The sequence below is a fragment of the Amaranthus tricolor genome, chromosome 2, assembly GCF_026212465.1.
Source record: "Amaranthus tricolor cultivar Red isolate AtriRed21 chromosome 2, ASM2621246v1, whole genome shotgun sequence".
NCBI classification, from domain to species: Eukaryota; Viridiplantae; Streptophyta; class Magnoliopsida; order Caryophyllales; family Amaranthaceae; genus Amaranthus; species Amaranthus tricolor.
The window spans coordinates 35,414,607-35,431,531 of record NC_080048.1 but is presented as its reverse complement, the minus strand read 5'-3'; the positions used below and the strand labels follow the sequence as shown (position 1 = coordinate 35,431,531).

Genomic DNA, 16,925 nt, shown 5'->3' with positions numbered 1-16,925 from the left:
ACAACAGAACCATGTAAATATGACACACATGAGTATACTTTTGGGTTTCCTTTTGTACTCACTTTTGGGTTACAGTGTAAGGCAAATGTTTAGGTCTAAACATGATGTAATATTGAAATAGGGGAGATGTTTAGCCGTAAACATTTAGAAGGAAAAATCATGTAACATTTTATTGATGGCTTCAAAAACAAATTGAAAACAAATTCATCTCAGAGATACAATTTGAACTCATCACAGATAACCCAAATCCCATACCAATTGCCTCCTACATCTGGCAAGAACATAGCCTCCTAAACGAGATGTTTGGTGGCTTATGAACTTAACACCCTAGATTGTTGGCAAAATGAATGGATTTAGAGATTTTGTAGCTATAACCAATTGTTTACCCTCAAAAAAAAAATCATAGGGCAACAAAAACAGAACACAAAAGACATGCATACCATCACCAGCACAAAAAAAAATCATCATTAGTCATAGAGGAAAGATATATCCATACGAGAAAATGGGCCTCGAACATCAAAATCAGAAACCAAATCAACATCATCCAACGATTCTTCATCTGAGGAAGGGAACAAGTTCTCAATGTATAGATCTTGAAGATCCAGTTGTAAATCAAACATTCCTTGTATTTCTTCATCTTCATAAGTTATACTTCTTCCCCAGTTAGGATCCGTTTCATCAGAAGTCGTAGGTATACGATTGTAGAAATCAAACCACGGGTTAGGAGATCCAATCGTAGGATCACTTTCTTGGGACGAAGACAAACAAGAAAGACAAGAAGTTGGAGAGGCCATGTTCGAAAAAACCCAGATAAGATGGGAAAAAACCCAGATTTACAAAACCCCTAAAAGCATTAGGGTTTCAAAGAAGACGAAGATGGTGGATAAAAAATGAAGATGAAGATAATAAACCGTAAACCAAGGGATTCAGATGAAGATGCAGATCAGTGAAGAACACGAACAGATGAAGATGAGAGAGAGGGAGAGAGAGGGAGGGATGGGAAGGGATTCAGAGTAGGTGAGGTTATAAAAGGGAGGGAGTGATTAATGTGAGTTTAGAGTGTTAATTATTTTAGGTTAGTAGGGTTAATGGGGGTAAAATCGTAATTACGTGTGTGAACTAAGGGTATTTAAGTAAAAAAGGATGGCCAAAAATAGAAATGGGACTAATTCAAGGTTTTGCCAAATAAGGAAATGGGACTAAATTAAAGGATCGGAGGGAGTATATCTCATGAAACAGACCAAAATGAAAAATATAGTAAAATCTACACCACGGGAGTATAACTAAACACTCTTCTGGCCTTTTGGTGCAAGGAGCAAGAATAATAATTACAAGAATTATGAATCTAATGCTCGCCTCCAAGTAAAACCATCGGATTTTTGTAGCAGTATATATTACACGGCCTGTACTTACCCTCCCAGGCCAGTTATTTTTTCAAAAGTATAAATAAACAATTCAAGGGCAGGTTCTCATCACTGGACACTGTGCAAACTTATTCTAGGAAATGTTCCTCGAATAGGGTACTCTCAAAGGAAGCAAATATTAGTTCACTTAAATTTAGTAGTAAAATGGCTAAGCTATCTCTTAGACGTTCACTCGTCTTCTTCGCCCATCAATGAAAACGAGAAAGGATAGAACTTGTAACCGTCTCCCAAGTAAAACTTATTCTGGTATTCCACCCAGTGTAGACGCAATGCGTGTAGAAAAGCACTAAGCGTTTCCATCACCAGCAATACACCGACAGTAGCAAAGATAAAGACGATTAGGCCGATTATAAGTATTAGCACATTGTTGTACCTGCAACAAAAATAAAACGTATAAAATTACGATGTTAGTTTCTTTTCAAGTATGAAACTCATGATCCCTTCGTCTTTTAACATATGGGTGAAAACCGAAAAAAAAAGATTTACATAGAAATAGACTACATTACAAAAGATTAGTTATTTATAAAGAAGGCTTGTAAAGTTGTAAATTGACAAACCCCAGAAAATTTTAGCAATTTACCATATGGGGAAAGGGAATCCAAAAGCGTTCATCCTAAATAACCCAACCAAGTGCACATCGTTTTTAATTTACGCTAGTATATTGAAAACGAGCGTTCTCAGAAAAACATAATTTTCTTCCATCTGTCCCATTAGACAATAGATTTGTCTTGATACTTCTAAGCATATAAAACCGTCAACTTAAAAGATGACGCTCGAGCCTATAATTTCGTTCACTACGCGTTCATAATACCATTATTTTTAGAAATGACACATGACATGCAAACCTTGAAAGAAAGTGGAAAACAATGAAAGAGTAAGTTTGCTTCAACATACCCCCACGCTAACATCAAAACCTTGTCGTAAATCACTGAAGACAACTCTGAGTGGGCCAAGCTGCATAAAAAACAAAAGCACCCACACTAACTATTAGGTTTTGATGACAAAAAAAAAAGGCTTCTTTACCCTGTATGTAACATCAAAACAAAATTCTATAGTCCACATATTAGCATGTAATATTATTTAAGCCATGCCGTTAGCAGGTAGTAATATATGGCACTCCCTCAGTTTCTTATTGTTATTTTTATTTTGACAAAATATGAATAAAAATGTAGCAGACATAGGTATCGATTTGTATGTAGTTTCATACTATCAATCTCCATCCCAAAGTGTGTTTATTTTAAAATTTCATAACCATTACGGCCCATTTGGTTAGTGGTACTAAATGGCGGTAATAGAAATGATTCATAGTGTAAAATTTCATCAAAAGTTCCATATCATTCCCATGGTAATGAAACTTTGATCACAATTTATTTTTTGTTTACAAATTTCCATTATCACCTCTCCCAATGGTAATCCATTGGAATGAATTTTATGAAGAAAATGAGATAATTGAAGTTGGACAAACATGACCATCAAGGTAGCCAAGAGATTTTTCAACTAAAATTACACTAATTTTTCATTCTCATTACCACCGTTTATTATTACTTACCAAACGGGGCCGTTAAAAAAGTTCATCTATGAAGATATTATAGTGGTAATTGAAATTTATGAAAAACAAACAAATTTTTAAAATACAGAGAAGCATTACCATAGACAATTAAATTGGAGTTCCATGCAGATTGAAAAATAAACTGAGTCATTATTGCCAACTCATAGATTACACTACCAAGCAAGTTATCTCAATAATTGTTCATTCAATTTGCAGATAATACTCTTAAAAGCAGTAGAATCTAGAGTGCTATTGTTAATTTGACATTGTTCAAGATCAATAGTCTATGAAAACAGAGTAGCCAACTTTTAGTGTACCTTAATGCCCATAAACGAAGGTATGAAGCAGTATTTGAAACTGCTCCAAGTACAAACTCTATTGTATGAATGAGCTGATGCACTAGCACTTCACTAAATTCAAATTCCTCATGATCGCCATGAGAACAATGTGGAGCTTCCACTTGAAGGCTTTCTTCTGGCTGTAGGGGAACATAAGATTCACCCTGGTGCCTCTGCAAAAACATTACAACAGTTAATAAGCAATATAGCTCCACACGATAAGATAAGAATTCAGGGAAAAATGCTTCGAACTTACACTTTGGTGCTGGGCTTTCAGAATAAAAGGCTTTGGAAGCAGCATACAAGGTACAGACACAAGGGCTAGCAGCAGCAGAACCATCTGAAGCACAAGGGGGAAGCAAGTGTGAGCATTTAGAGCGCTAAGCATACATATATATCTTGGAAAAGACAAAACGCCAATCTCAAATCAAAATTAGAACATATAAAAGACCTGAGCTGTTTTCTGGCCAGGGAAAAGCTGATTTTCACCCAATTCCTCAGTTGGGCTTAGGAACATGTAGATCATTATGTGATATAAATCAGCTTTTGAGCCAGTGCACCATTTAACAATAATGAGAACAGAGAGGTAACCAAACAAACTGTTCAAGAAAATCATCTGAGGAATGAATTGGAACCTGCAGCATTTACAGAGAGATCAATAAAAAAAGAACATAGTTTTTCATTACAAGATGTAAATATCAACATATTTGTACATTAAGCTTCATAATAGACAATGTGAGTTGTGACAACGGGTAGTAATTTTACTAGTGTTGTCCAACAACACTCTACAGGTGGTTCAAGATTAATGTGCAAGACATACCATATATCCACACAACTTCTGAAAAACTTGGCATTAAAGAAACTCATTATGATCCCCAAGTTCATTTGAGCAACACCAAGGAGGATTGACATCTTCATCTTTAGGGAGTTCAGAAAAGGCAACTCACTTCGAGAACCATGCCATACAGGATCTAATCCAAACGGGTATGCTTCTCTCACTTTGATCAAACCATCTGTTGTTGCATCCCTGAAATGCATTAATACATATAAGATTCAGCATTATGAGGATAAAGTAAGAAAAAAAGAAGAGACCAGGGTATTATTTTAATCTTGTCTGTACTTGCAGGAAGGATCACGGCATTCATAAGCTGACTTTCCAAACAGTGCAAAAGGGACTGAAAAGAACTCGTTGTAGATGAAGCCAGTGTAAATTGAGAAGATCGCCATCATCAGAATGACGTAGCGACCTCCAAACATCATCTCCATGATGTCCCCTAGTTTCTGCAGCAGATGTATTAGAGAGCATTAGGTATAACCCAAAAATACAAATCCGAAAATCATACAATTAAGGGATCACCTACAAAATTCAATCTTAGCAATCCTCTGTTTCAAAAATTTGCATCACCTGATGGATGATATACAGCAGTGCCAGAAGTGCTAACTAAGCAAAAAAGGCCTTAAGGGCTCTAGTTGACTGAGACTCATAGAAATTACACAAAAACTTGTTAATAAGATGATTATGAGATGGATTTAAACATCATCTCAGAATATGGGAAGAAATATTCGAGTTCTGTCTCTAAGATAGATTAGAGACAAGATATCATCTCAGAATATGAGAAGAATTATTCGAGTTCTGTCCCTAAGAAAGACTAGAGACAAGATATTATATTCAAATCATTATGTTCATCACAAATTTTGAGACAAAATTAAAATACAGTGAAATGAATGAAGTATTAGAGCCTAAAAATTCAATCTTTATCCCGAAGACACCCAAGATTAGAGGTAGAGGGCTCTTGTCTTAAAACAACCTTAATCAAGGTACTGGGAATGAAAATACAACAGATAATGAATGCAAAATAAACAAAAAACACAATATTTACGAGGTTAACCCAACTTGGGCTAACGTATTCGGTGGTACTAGCTTTGATTATGAATAGAGAAATCAACGGAGTTCTTCAAGAAATCTTATGTCATACCAGCTATGCGAGAGACACAACTCAATACTTACAAGAGGAGAAACAAAAAGAATAAAGAAACATAAGGGACAGCTGTCTTAAGTAATTTCTGTTTTCAGTAGTTCGTTTTATGTTCTGTTTAGGTGGTTATGTTTGTTATGCCAGCTGTCTCGTAATTAGGAGGGCAAGCAAAGGCTATATATAGGCCAGCTTGTATTCTTTGTAAAGGCATCTAAGAATTGAATAAGAGAAACATTTTGGAGTAAGACAAGACTCGAACATTGTCAAGGTTACTGATTACATTCTGATTTTTGTGTTCTTGTGTTTTTGAGTTGTGGAAGGTTGCTGTCCATAACATCTGGGTATCAGAGCAAGATGGATCTTATGGAGAAACTGACCAACCAACAAAGACTGGAGCAAATTGAGACAGATCTTGAAAGGATGCAGGATCATTTTGCTGAAAAAATGGAGGCATTGGAGGAAAGAATATCAAAGAAACAGGAAGGGACTGATGGAATTCTTGCCAAACTTCTTGAGGGGCAAATGAGATTGTTGGAGAAGGAAGGAATAAGATCATATGGACATGTTGAGCATCAAGAATTCAGCCACGACCAGAAGGGATAGGAGAGAAGCGGATGAACCCTTCAATTTTGCCAATCAAGAATTGGGAAGCAATGGAGGGAGTTGCAAGTTTGGAAGGTTGGACTTACCTAGGTTCAATGGAGAGGACCCGGATGGTTGGTTGATGGAAGCCGAGAAGCACTTCACGTTTTACCAATTCAGTGACGAAGAAAAAAAAGGAAGCAGCAGTGGTTTTCTTGGACGGGGAAACCTTACTTTGGTATCAATGGGAAGACCAACAAAACCCCATCAAAGATTGGCAAGTTTTGAAGTCCTCGTACTAGGAAACTTTAAACCATCTAATGTAGGGGACCTCTACGAACAGCGTTTGTCAGTGGAGCAGGGAGGAAAGATGGCCGATTATAGGCGGAAGTTTGTGGGAGGAGTGACCCATTTCAAAAGGGAACCGGAAGCCATCCTTAATCGGGCTTTCTTGAGGGGATTTAACGACAACATCAAGACTAAAGTGAGGGTTCTTGGACCCACTAACGAAGAGCAAATAATGCAGTGAGCGGAGAAGATTGACCGGAAGTGGGGAACAACAACGTGGAGGGGCCGAAGGTATGGTGGTAGTGGCGTCAGAGGCCGGTGGTATGGTGAGAGTAGTGGTGGAGGACGGTATCATACCAATTCAGCCTCAAAACAGAAAAGCCCCAATTTCAGAAACCCTAATTTTGCGAATAGCCCCAATTTCGCAAACCCTAATTCCCAAAACCAATTCCAGCCAAGCCGCAGGAGGACTGGATCTGGGCAGCCGACAGAAAGGGTGTTTGGGCGTACGTGGCCGGGCGGCGAGGCAGGTGGTCCCCTGGTGGCCAAATTCTGGCGGTTAACTCCTAACGAAATGCGCAAGAGGAGGGAGAAGGGCCTGTGTTTCCAAAGTGATGGGAAATGGGGGGAGAAATCAGGTGTGTAGCGGAAAGGAATTAAGTGAGATTATAGGAACAGAGGAGGAGAATGAAGAAGAAGTCATGGAAGAGAAAAAAATTAGAGGGAAGAGAGAAGACATGGAATTGAAAGGAAGCGGATATTCACTTGTTATTAACAGAGGGAGGAAAGTGTTCTGGAAAATTGACAAAGGAGAGTGATTACGAAAGCATGGATAGCCACCTTTGCTGCGGGTCCGGTGGTGGACCAGGTGAGATAAGGAATGGTGGTGGTGCAGGAAACCATGGAGACAACAGGCAGCTCAAGAAGTGGGCAAATAGGGTGCACCGGGCTGAATTCTGTGGCAACACATTCCCACACCTAGTAACCCAAGTGCTTCTATTTCAAAATCCTGAAACAATATATACAAGTAAAAGTTACTACAAAGATCACTTGGAAATTTGGAAGGAAACAACAGCAACTGAAGCAATTTGGGAGAACTATGCAAAGATGTTGAAGGCAAACCCCGATGCTCACCTTGAGGACAAGGTGAAATTTTTGGCGGCAGGTATTGTCATACCAGCTATGCGAGAAACCCAACTCAATACTTACAAGAGGAGAAACAAAAAGAATAAAGAAACATAAGGGACAGCTGTCTTAAGTAGTTTCTGTTTTGTGTAGTTCGTTTTATGTTCTGTTTAGGTGGTTATGTTTGGTATTTTTGTTATGATTGTCTAGTAATTAGGAGGGCAAGCAAAGGCTATATATAGGCCAGCTTGTATTCTTTGTAAAGGCATCTAAGAATTGAATAAGAGAAACATTTTGGAGTAAGACAAGACTCAAACATTGTCAAGCTTGCTGATTACATTCTGATTTCTGTGCTCTTGTGTTTTTAAGTTGTGGAAGGTTGCTGTCCATAACATCTTACAATAGCGTATTACACTAGAAGAAGAGAATGGAGAAGGTAGGCTATTTGTTTAGGGCTAGAATCAACATAGGTTTGAGTGCATTCACTCCTGTTTATACTAGGTGACATATGCCAATGATTGGAACAAAAGGCCCACAACAAAGGAGAGAGTAAACAGCCGCAAAGTAGCACGTGACAAAAAGAGTCTGGGCTGCGAAGAAGTGCTTGTTCGACATGGTTCCTGCTCGTTCGAGAGCCTCAAAAATTCATTTACTGTCTTCTGATCTTCAGTGCCTCGTTCAAGGCACGACTCTTCCCAATGCTGCCTTGTTCGAGACATGCAATAGCAACTTCTAACTCTTTAATTTGCACCACCTCATCACAGACACATCTCAAATGCACCCATGCACTAACATGCATCATCAAGGTGCACTCAAGTCACCAAACTCCAACATACAGGCTAATGCTTATAGACGTGCTTTATAGAGACACCACATTTTCATCTCAAATCTATCTCTAATCAAGGTATGGAGTTGGCATTTTCAGAAAGGAATACTCTATCTCCAAACAGACATCTTTTTGTAGTGCACTGCAGCCCCTCACAACAGCATTCCATTTTAAGGCAAGTGAAGCTTCTGAATACATGTCTCCATCTATATATCTACACATATGAACTTTTAACACCTTTAGCTACAAATCAACCATCATCCACCAACGAATTCCTGAGTAACAGGACTTCCTAAAAAAGTGTTACCCCCTTCCCCACCAAAAACATGCTGCAATAAAAATAGAACAGAAGAAGTAAATCCATATTACTTTCAGTCTAGAAACTGACCTGCATACAGGGAAAAATGTTTACAACTGTACATAAGCTTTTTCTCGCTAACGCAGAGCTTAGTGCAGACAATAGCACTTTTTGAGTAACATGCTCTTACAAGTTTAAAATTTTTCTTTAGTCAATTTTTTTAATGTTCCATATATGCAAATACAATATATCGACACAAGCACCTTATGATATAAATCTCAGTAATAACAATCATTAAGGAGTAAGGGGCCAAGGAGATCGCCAAACACTTTTAGAGCAATAATATAAAACTAAACCCTAAGGGTTGCATGCAAGTTTTTAAAATAAAAACAACGAGCATCAACTAAAGATTTATATCACCAATGGACGTATGATTTTGTCTTAAATAATCCATAAAAATCTTCTTCCCAACAACTTCAAAATTAATTGAGTTTCATGGTAGCAATTATTACCTGACTGGCGAGCTTCTTTTCCCTTAATACCAGGTATAAAGTCGCAAGCAACAAGCATATACCATGCCCCCAGTCACCAAACATGACTGCAAATAGGAACGGAAAAGTAACAACTGTGTATACAGTTGGATTTGCTTCTTGGTAACGAGCGATCCTGCAAACATGAAATTGATCATTTCGGCAATGAAGAAAAAAAATGAATTTAGGTAGATAAAGAACCGATAATGCAATACTATACAACGTTCAGACTTATGCTACTAACTAGTAACTACCTCCATTTCTCTAAATGTGTCCCATTTGATTTTTGTCACATCCTTCCACCTTTATTTATATTTATTCTTAACCTAGAAGTTAGAACATTGTCAAGTGGCTTGTTTCATTCGTGTCAATATAAATTTTATCAATATCAACTTTTTATAATACTAATTATACACAAGAGATATTAAAGATTAAAATAGAGCATTGAATAGTATGCAGAACCAAATGGACCATTTGAAGTGACATGGAGAGAAATTGTATGAAACTCATGTACTAAGTATTTCATAAATTCAGTTACTTAGATTCAGTGATCCATAAAGTAAACTATGACACCATGCAATAAACTAAAAACGCCATTGTCGATGGATTTTAGCACATAGGTACTAGTGGAACAATGGCTAATTAAAGAGAAATTGTATGAAAAGCGTGACGTATATTGAAATGTAAATATAGATTGTATTATTGCGATCCAATAACTACAATAATGGATAACAAAACAAACATTCAAGAGGGTTGCATTTTCCCAAGGATGAGTATAAACTCACTAAATGTGTATACAATATATTTGATCTCTTTCACATTTCCCCTCATCCTTTTTATATAGTTTTCCCCTCTAAAATTATCCTGTTCTAGAATATACTCCATAGCTGACTAATACTAAAATACCGGTGGTACCCTCATATCCAATATATGGCACACCACTTTCATGTTTACTGGTTGGAACAGTTTCATGATCTCAATGACACACAAAGAACAAGAAATAAGCATATTACAAGAAAAGGCAGAAGGAGACGAGCGCCTAAAAAGATATGTATAAGATGCGGCATCAAAAGAAAACACAAATGGACCAAGTACAACTTCTCAAATGAACTTATTAACATTGCGTGATATGCAGATTGAAAAGATGGCAACTCTAGTGCTGTGGGAAAGAAGTAAAAAAGAAGCCTAAACAGATGGAAAGTACAAAAAGTTCTTGAGCACAGAAAGCCTTCTAGCAATAACCAGGAGTCCAAGGCCACTTTAAGTGCATGCTTAGTATTAATTGTTTTCTTGGTCTTCGATACCCCTTAGAACCCTTAGATCAATGGAACGAGATTCGTCATTGGCAAAAAAAATAAAATTAAGAGAGTCCATGGTTAGGCCAAGAAGTTTTGTTCATGCCTTCTTTTATTTTTCATCTTATTTCGCAGACTTGTCATCAAAGGAAGGAGGATGTTGGAAACAAGCACACTAGGAGACCAAAGTACAACAAAGAGTTTTATGCTACATTTGAAAAGAATGAATTGCTCCTGAAAAGAAATATAAGGACTCTCTGAATTTCTAGGACCGTAGGTGCAGTGAGTAAATTCACAATTGAGGTCTATGGTCACCTAGATGCTCCGGGTAAAAGAACAAGAATTTAAGAGTAGAATTCTTTCCAGCATGTTCTACTTAGCTTAGGAATTGGTCTTGTAGAAACTTATTGCACACCAAAATAGCGTGCACCAACCTTAAATTCAAAGAGTATGAGATAGAGAGTGTGATTAAGTAGAGTGGAAAGTGAGGAGTGTGGACTTGTAAATGGAATATTAAGAAAGGATGCACAATAAATATAGTGTGGACTAAGTCCATTTTAAACTTACACTTGGCTAGGATGCTCCTCACAAAATTTTTCGCACTATTTCTATAGGTTGTGGGCATTCTTTAGGGAAAATTCTTATACGATGTTCAATCATGTATAAAAACTAAAAAGGTCAAACTAAATGCTACAAATAAGTGAAGAAGTTGACTTTAGATATGTTCATCACTAAATCATAAAGGTTTTTGTTTAAGATAGAAGCAAAGGATAATTGGAGTTGAATGTGTGATACTAATGAAACCATAGTACAAGAACAAGGCTGGTTCTGCCACGTTGTAAAAGTAGTAAAACAAGGACGAACCGGTATTTTCCGCGTTGTCAAGGTGTAAAAAAGTCGTTTCAAGGGAATTTTCATGCTTTCGGCCGATATTTGGTCTTGCGATAATTACATCACTCTCGTTACCACATCACCATGTCGTTGCCACGATCATGACCATTACCGCATTTTTGCACTATGAATGACATCGACTAATGCAACGGATGTTCAAGGTTCAATCAACATAGAGTAGTGCATAACAAGGATCATAGATACAAACTACACCTAGAAAGTTGAGATGACTTGCCCATATGCATCAACAATTTCCTGAAAAGCAGAAGTAAATTTGTTTGTCCTGAAATATGTTGGTGGTGACTCCCTTGTATACAGAGCTTGAAATATAGCTTCAACTTGAGAATTTGAGTCTAATGTCGCCCTGTGCAATGCATCTTGGATCTGCATAAATTAAGCAACAATTTAGCTATAATACCTCTAGGACTAAAAAAGTCAAGCATAAACAATTCACCACAAATTCACACCTTGGAATAACAAAAAAAATGCAGAAACAGTTAATCAGATGTTTACCTGTTTTGTTGCAAAAACTGGGCACCAACCTTCTGCTACAAGACATTTTTTTGTTACATCCATGCTAAGCATGTTCAATATGTGGTAAATGGATTTCTCCTTCCTCACCTTCAAAAAAAAATTACAACTTGGTACTTTCACTATATATGGGCAATGTTTGAGCCAAAAAAGTTACTAATAGCATTTTCATTTTATATCAGTAGTAAAACAGTGGTTTAACAGAAGGATGTGTGACAGACCAGAAGGTTCCACTGCTCAAACTGATCACCAATAGTTTGCAATAAGTTGCCACGATACAGAAGTCCAGCATCAATGGCAGTCCTCAGTTCTGAAATTCTTCCAGAAACCTAAAATGAAATCAAGTTAGATCAGCAGATTGCCATTTTTCATTTGACAAGGTATATTAGAAACCTTGACCTTTAAGGAAGTACATTTAACAGGAAGTAATATGTAATATGCGCACGACAAAAGAAAAAGATAACAGACAGCCATAACAAAGAAGGTTATGACTGCAGCTGATCAGATATAGTACGCATATACTCTCATAGTCTAACAGTGTTTGTCATTTTTTGACCCTTTCATCAATCTTGAGAAAAGTGGGAAAGAAGCAATAGGAAAAACTTTTAGAAATCTGTGCATGTATTGAACTGAGAGGCCATGAAAATAGGTTGACAGTAAAAGGGACAATCAAACTGGTACATAAGAAAACAGAAACAATCACTATAGAATAGAGTTGTACTTAGGATGCTAGTTAAAGGGATATTTTCTTCCATAATGGGGCAAAGGGAAATCTTCTAAACGATGCTATGCAAACCTTTAAATGTAATTTAACACTTGAAAAAAAAGGAAGATAAGCTGCATAAAAATGACACATGTTCCTAGATGGATTCCACTTCCCCACCCAGCATTCTTCACTTTTCCCTTAATTTATGAAGGACTTTTTCATTTCAAGATACTTCGTCCATCTTCGAAGAGGACGCGAGAAGTGCAATGGGGTACGCACAAAAAATTATCTCATAATATTACTGCAGACGCGGAAAAAACGGAGTGAAAAATAAAAGCAGAATAAAGTCCATAGTTCGTACCTCTTTCAGCATCTGATCTTGTTTGCCAAAGTCCTCACTGAAGGGGTAACGATTAGCTCCAAATGCTTCACAGATCTTAAGAATTTTGTTCTTTGCTCGCTCTCCAGAGTAGAATATTACAAAGACATTTTTCTCAACCTGAAATTGGTCGTGAAAAAATGAGATATAACCAAACAACCAGTCATAATGGTTCCACAAAAAATCTTCATGAATTATAAACAGAACTGCAGGATTAATTTGGTAATGAAACTGAGTTAAGATAATGCAATATAGAGACAATAGTTGACATGATAAGCAAACCCATTAAGCTCACATTTAAATTGGGGGTAAAGTATATTACAGGGGTGATAAAAGTCAAACTACGCAAAATAAAGGTATAGAGAAAATGAGAAAAGGGAGAACTATATCCCTCATTTAAGAGGAAATAGATACCCAACAGGGCCAACACCCCCTGGCCCCTAGGATAATTTTGACCACCCTAATGAGAGCAGTAGTTCCTCACTCCCTCTACAATTATAACATCACCATCATCTTAATTCTTAACCCATAGATTATATTCCTGAAATCTGTAAGGCTGGTCATGAGAAATTCAAACTGAAAAAGACAACACTACAGAAAAGTGGCATTGGATCATACACACATCCTTCATCCTAATGCAATGAGTTTGTGTAGGCACGCTGAGAAACATGTGAACTTAGTTTATGAAAAATATCATCTTTAAAATCAGAAAAACCCATAACCATTGAAAAGGGAAAGGACATTAGTATTATAACCTTCTCTCCTGAAGCAGGGTCAGTCACAGGATTCTCTAGTGCAGTCTGCCTTACAAAAACATTGCCCCTAGTAGCACGAAACAAGATCCTCTCGAACGCCATAGATTTCTCTCTGGGTACCAGACCTGTCAAAAAACCCAGCTGGATAGGCTTTGATGGATCAACTGACTTGTCCTGAACACAAGTGCTTTATGATTATTAATCAAAGGGAAACAAACACGGGATAGACAAGAGAATTACAACCAATTAACAAATGAACAGATTAAGTCTACTTGGTCCAACAGTAAAGGTGTGTCCAATGAATCCTCAGCTTGCTGTGCTTCTGTTTCTCTCTGCTGTGCAACAGCACTTCTTTGAGCGGAATGGAAGAATTCTCCAGCCTGTAGGGAATGTTAAAACACGGTAAGAGTACATCACCAAGACAGTAAAGATAATTCATGGATAATAAAATAAATAATCTGTCCTATTTCCAGAAGCTAGTTCTTTAAATAATTCCTGAAGCATACAAACTCTGTTGCTTCCATAACATTAAATACTTTGTTCGAAATGTGGAGAGACGAAAAAATTCCGTAATGTATCATTTTCTTCACACGGAACTCTTCTCACCTTCCAACTACTTCTAGAAGCACAGAATGAGAGTGGCTTCAGTTGTCTAGCAAGCTGATAAGAATGGTCTCAGTATTTGCTTCCACATGATTAACATGCTAATACAGTCTTTTAGAAGCACCCAGGCGAACATCGATGAGGGCTCCAATTTAAATTGTGCTATAAAAATTTCTTAAATACAAATTCAAAGAAGCAAGATTACTAACCTTCTGCAAGACAAGTTTATACTCAACAAGTTCATTATAAGTGCGCTGTAATTTCTCATTGTTTGCATTCATTTCAGAAAGCTCAGCTTCCAAATCTCCAAGTTTCACCTAGTAAACACAAACACTAAGGTCCAACAGATAATCATGTTGAATCCCCTTTCAGGTTCCAAGTTCCAACACATTCTGTAGCTAATAGAAGGAGAAAGTTTTGGTACATACCTCTAAATCATCCACTTTAACATCATATCGGGTAAAAAACATCGGTGGAGCTGAAATGCCAGCATTTGACATTTGTTCTCTGAAATATCGTAATCTACGTGCCATCTCTCCACATTTTTTTATCTTCAAAAGATTTGTAAAAATCAATCGATCAATATGAATGTTAAATGAGTAATTTCTAACTTTACATAATGACAGACCACATCAATTGTCTCTTCTAGATGACCTTCAGCTCTTTTTCAGCTGTAAAATCGTAAGTCAGGCGGTTGCCTTTTGCCCCAAAGTTCTATTAAAGAAAACCTATTTACAACAACAGGTAAGGCCAAAGGGCTTCTATGCATCACACACTTTAGGCTATAAGCAATGTAATCCTTCCGCCATTCTTTGTGCTGGAGCCACTCTAGAGGTTAACAAAAGAGAATGCCATATTTAAGTAACAGTAATAAGGTAAATTAAGGAGAACAAAAGTGCATTTCCTAAGGAAATATAGACAATTATTAAATAAGTTGGCCTTTGACTGGGGAATGAGGCATCAAAACATGGAGGGGCTAATAGCAAACGCTTGCTTATTTACAGCTGCGGCCGTAGAAAGAGACTGCTCGGTAACCAAATTATAATGTCATTGAATCAAAATGGTCTACTTCCATGCTCCAAAATACCGGAATTTCAAGAGATGCAACGAGTCAAGGACTCCCAAGTTCTAGTGCTAATTTGGCTCACCAAAGTCGCAAGCACGTGAAAGCACTCATGAAATACACACTAATAGAGTAGTAAAAATTGGTCAATGAGTTCAGATGAGCTACTATCAATCAATTCATTTGCACATGCATGCCATTTTCTAATATACACCAACAGAGTTATAATGAGAAAAGATGCGAAAATTTTCCATCTATCATTACTTGACAAGTAAGAAACATAAGTAGGATGAACTAGACTTCAATGCGAGACTGCGTACTTTTAGTTGATCGATAAGAAAGAAAAACATAATTTAAATCAAAACACACCTGATTGGCATAAGTTCGCTGAAAAGGACTCTTATCTGCGTTCAACTGTAAGTAAAAATATGTCAGATATTCATATGATAATGAACAAAAAACAGGAAAAATCATCTAGTTTCTATTAAAAAGGAAAGAACAAAAGCCAAAGAGAAAATCAAGTAGAAATGGCACAAATAGACCAAGAACTAAAACGCACTTGCAACATTCACAAAAAGAAACATTACAAAGCTAAAAACGATATTCCTAAAATGTAAAGCCGAGCCTAAAATAAAATCTACGCCATAGCTATATAAGCCTATTTGAATGCTCCATACGCCAGTCTTCTCCAATCTTCATGATGTAACAAGGGAAGGGCTTCTAGCAAGGACCTCAATGAACAACTCAGATAAAATTCTCAAAAGTTTCTTCATGGTTTGAATTTTTAGAAAGGCAAGCATCACACCAAAACACCAAGATATATTTGTTTTCTGGATACTTCAGTCGAACCAGTCGCATCACAATTCTCGTATTTACTGTCAATTACACCTCAAAAAACCATTATCTCACAACATCCCAGAGTTTCAGCACATGGCACCTCAAATTCAATGTTTAAACCTCGGTATAGTTCTGTTAAAGACAATTTATCTACTTTGATTGAATTTTTTCACAAAAATATAATTACATGAATGATGAATGTATTCAACTGTTAAAAGACAAGCATTAATTTTGATTATGCACTGCATAGTGTATTTCAAGCCTTAAAAACAGCTTCAGTCATTGACTTTCTACAGCCTATAAAACATTAATAATTCAAACTAAAATCACAACAGCATTTCCTTCAAAAACAATTCCGCATTAAAAATACCAAATATTGAAACAACAATCAACAATCATCTACTATAACACAACAATAACATGAAAAATAGCCTAAATTTAATTTTAAAAAATCCAAAAAATGACATGACAAAAAAAAAACGCATCATTGTTTGATTAAAAATCAATCAAACAGCATAATTGGCAAGATACCGCATTCAGGAACCGAAATTAAGAAGAAAAATCAATAATAAAGAAACAAACATCTTTAAATTGGAGAAGGCCGAGATCACCAAGGTAAGAGACGGTGAGATGAGAAGACTCGAGAGGGATGATGAGTTGAACTAATTGCATCTCTTCGGACCTCATGAGATCCATTGGAGGACAACATCCTACCATTGTTGATGTCTACTACCTCTAATTCTCTCTCCTATCCTTCGTTAATTGTCCTTGGCTATGCCTGAGATGGGGAGTAATAATTTTCTAATTGATAACAGTGTCTGTGTCACGGGTGGAGAAGGAAAGAGATACGTGACTTTTGTGTTTTACTATTAAATCATCGTATAATAATTACTCCCTCTATTCTCTAATCTTCTTCTCATTTATAATAG

The 16,925-nt window shown here is 36.8% G+C and overlaps 1 protein-coding gene across 3 annotated transcripts; it reads right to left on the bottom strand.

Moving 5' to 3' along the window:
* Positions 1 to 1,226: 1,226 nt before the first annotated feature.
* On the bottom strand, positions 1,227 to 16,867 carry LOC130806575 (V-type proton ATPase subunit a3-like). 3 transcript variants are annotated; one of them, XM_057671708.1, is made up of 18 exons: positions 16,579 to 16,867; positions 15,529 to 15,573; positions 14,525 to 14,647; positions 14,306 to 14,413; positions 13,766 to 13,873; positions 13,494 to 13,667; positions 12,721 to 12,858; positions 11,875 to 11,982; positions 11,636 to 11,743; positions 11,358 to 11,506; positions 8,919 to 9,072; positions 4,432 to 4,592; positions 4,132 to 4,338; positions 3,763 to 3,946; positions 3,568 to 3,651; positions 3,291 to 3,484; positions 2,319 to 2,378; positions 1,227 to 1,797 (listed from the first exon to the last, which is right to left on the bottom strand). In XM_057671708.1, exons 1-18 carry the CDS (start codon positions 16,711 to 16,713, stop codon positions 1,593 to 1,595), a joined length of 2,445 nt encoding a protein of 814 aa, XP_057527691.1. In that variant the 5' UTR covers positions 16,714 to 16,867; the 3' UTR covers positions 1,227 to 1,592. The 3 variants fall into 3 exon arrangements, with proteins under 3 accessions (XP_057527691.1, XP_057527692.1, XP_057527693.1); XM_057671709.1 differs by having other exon boundaries at positions 16,608 to 16,848; XM_057671710.1 differs by lacking the exons at positions 15,529 to 15,573; positions 16,579 to 16,867 and having other exon boundaries at positions 14,306 to 14,429.
* Between the last annotated feature and the right edge of the window lie 58 nt (positions 16,868 to 16,925).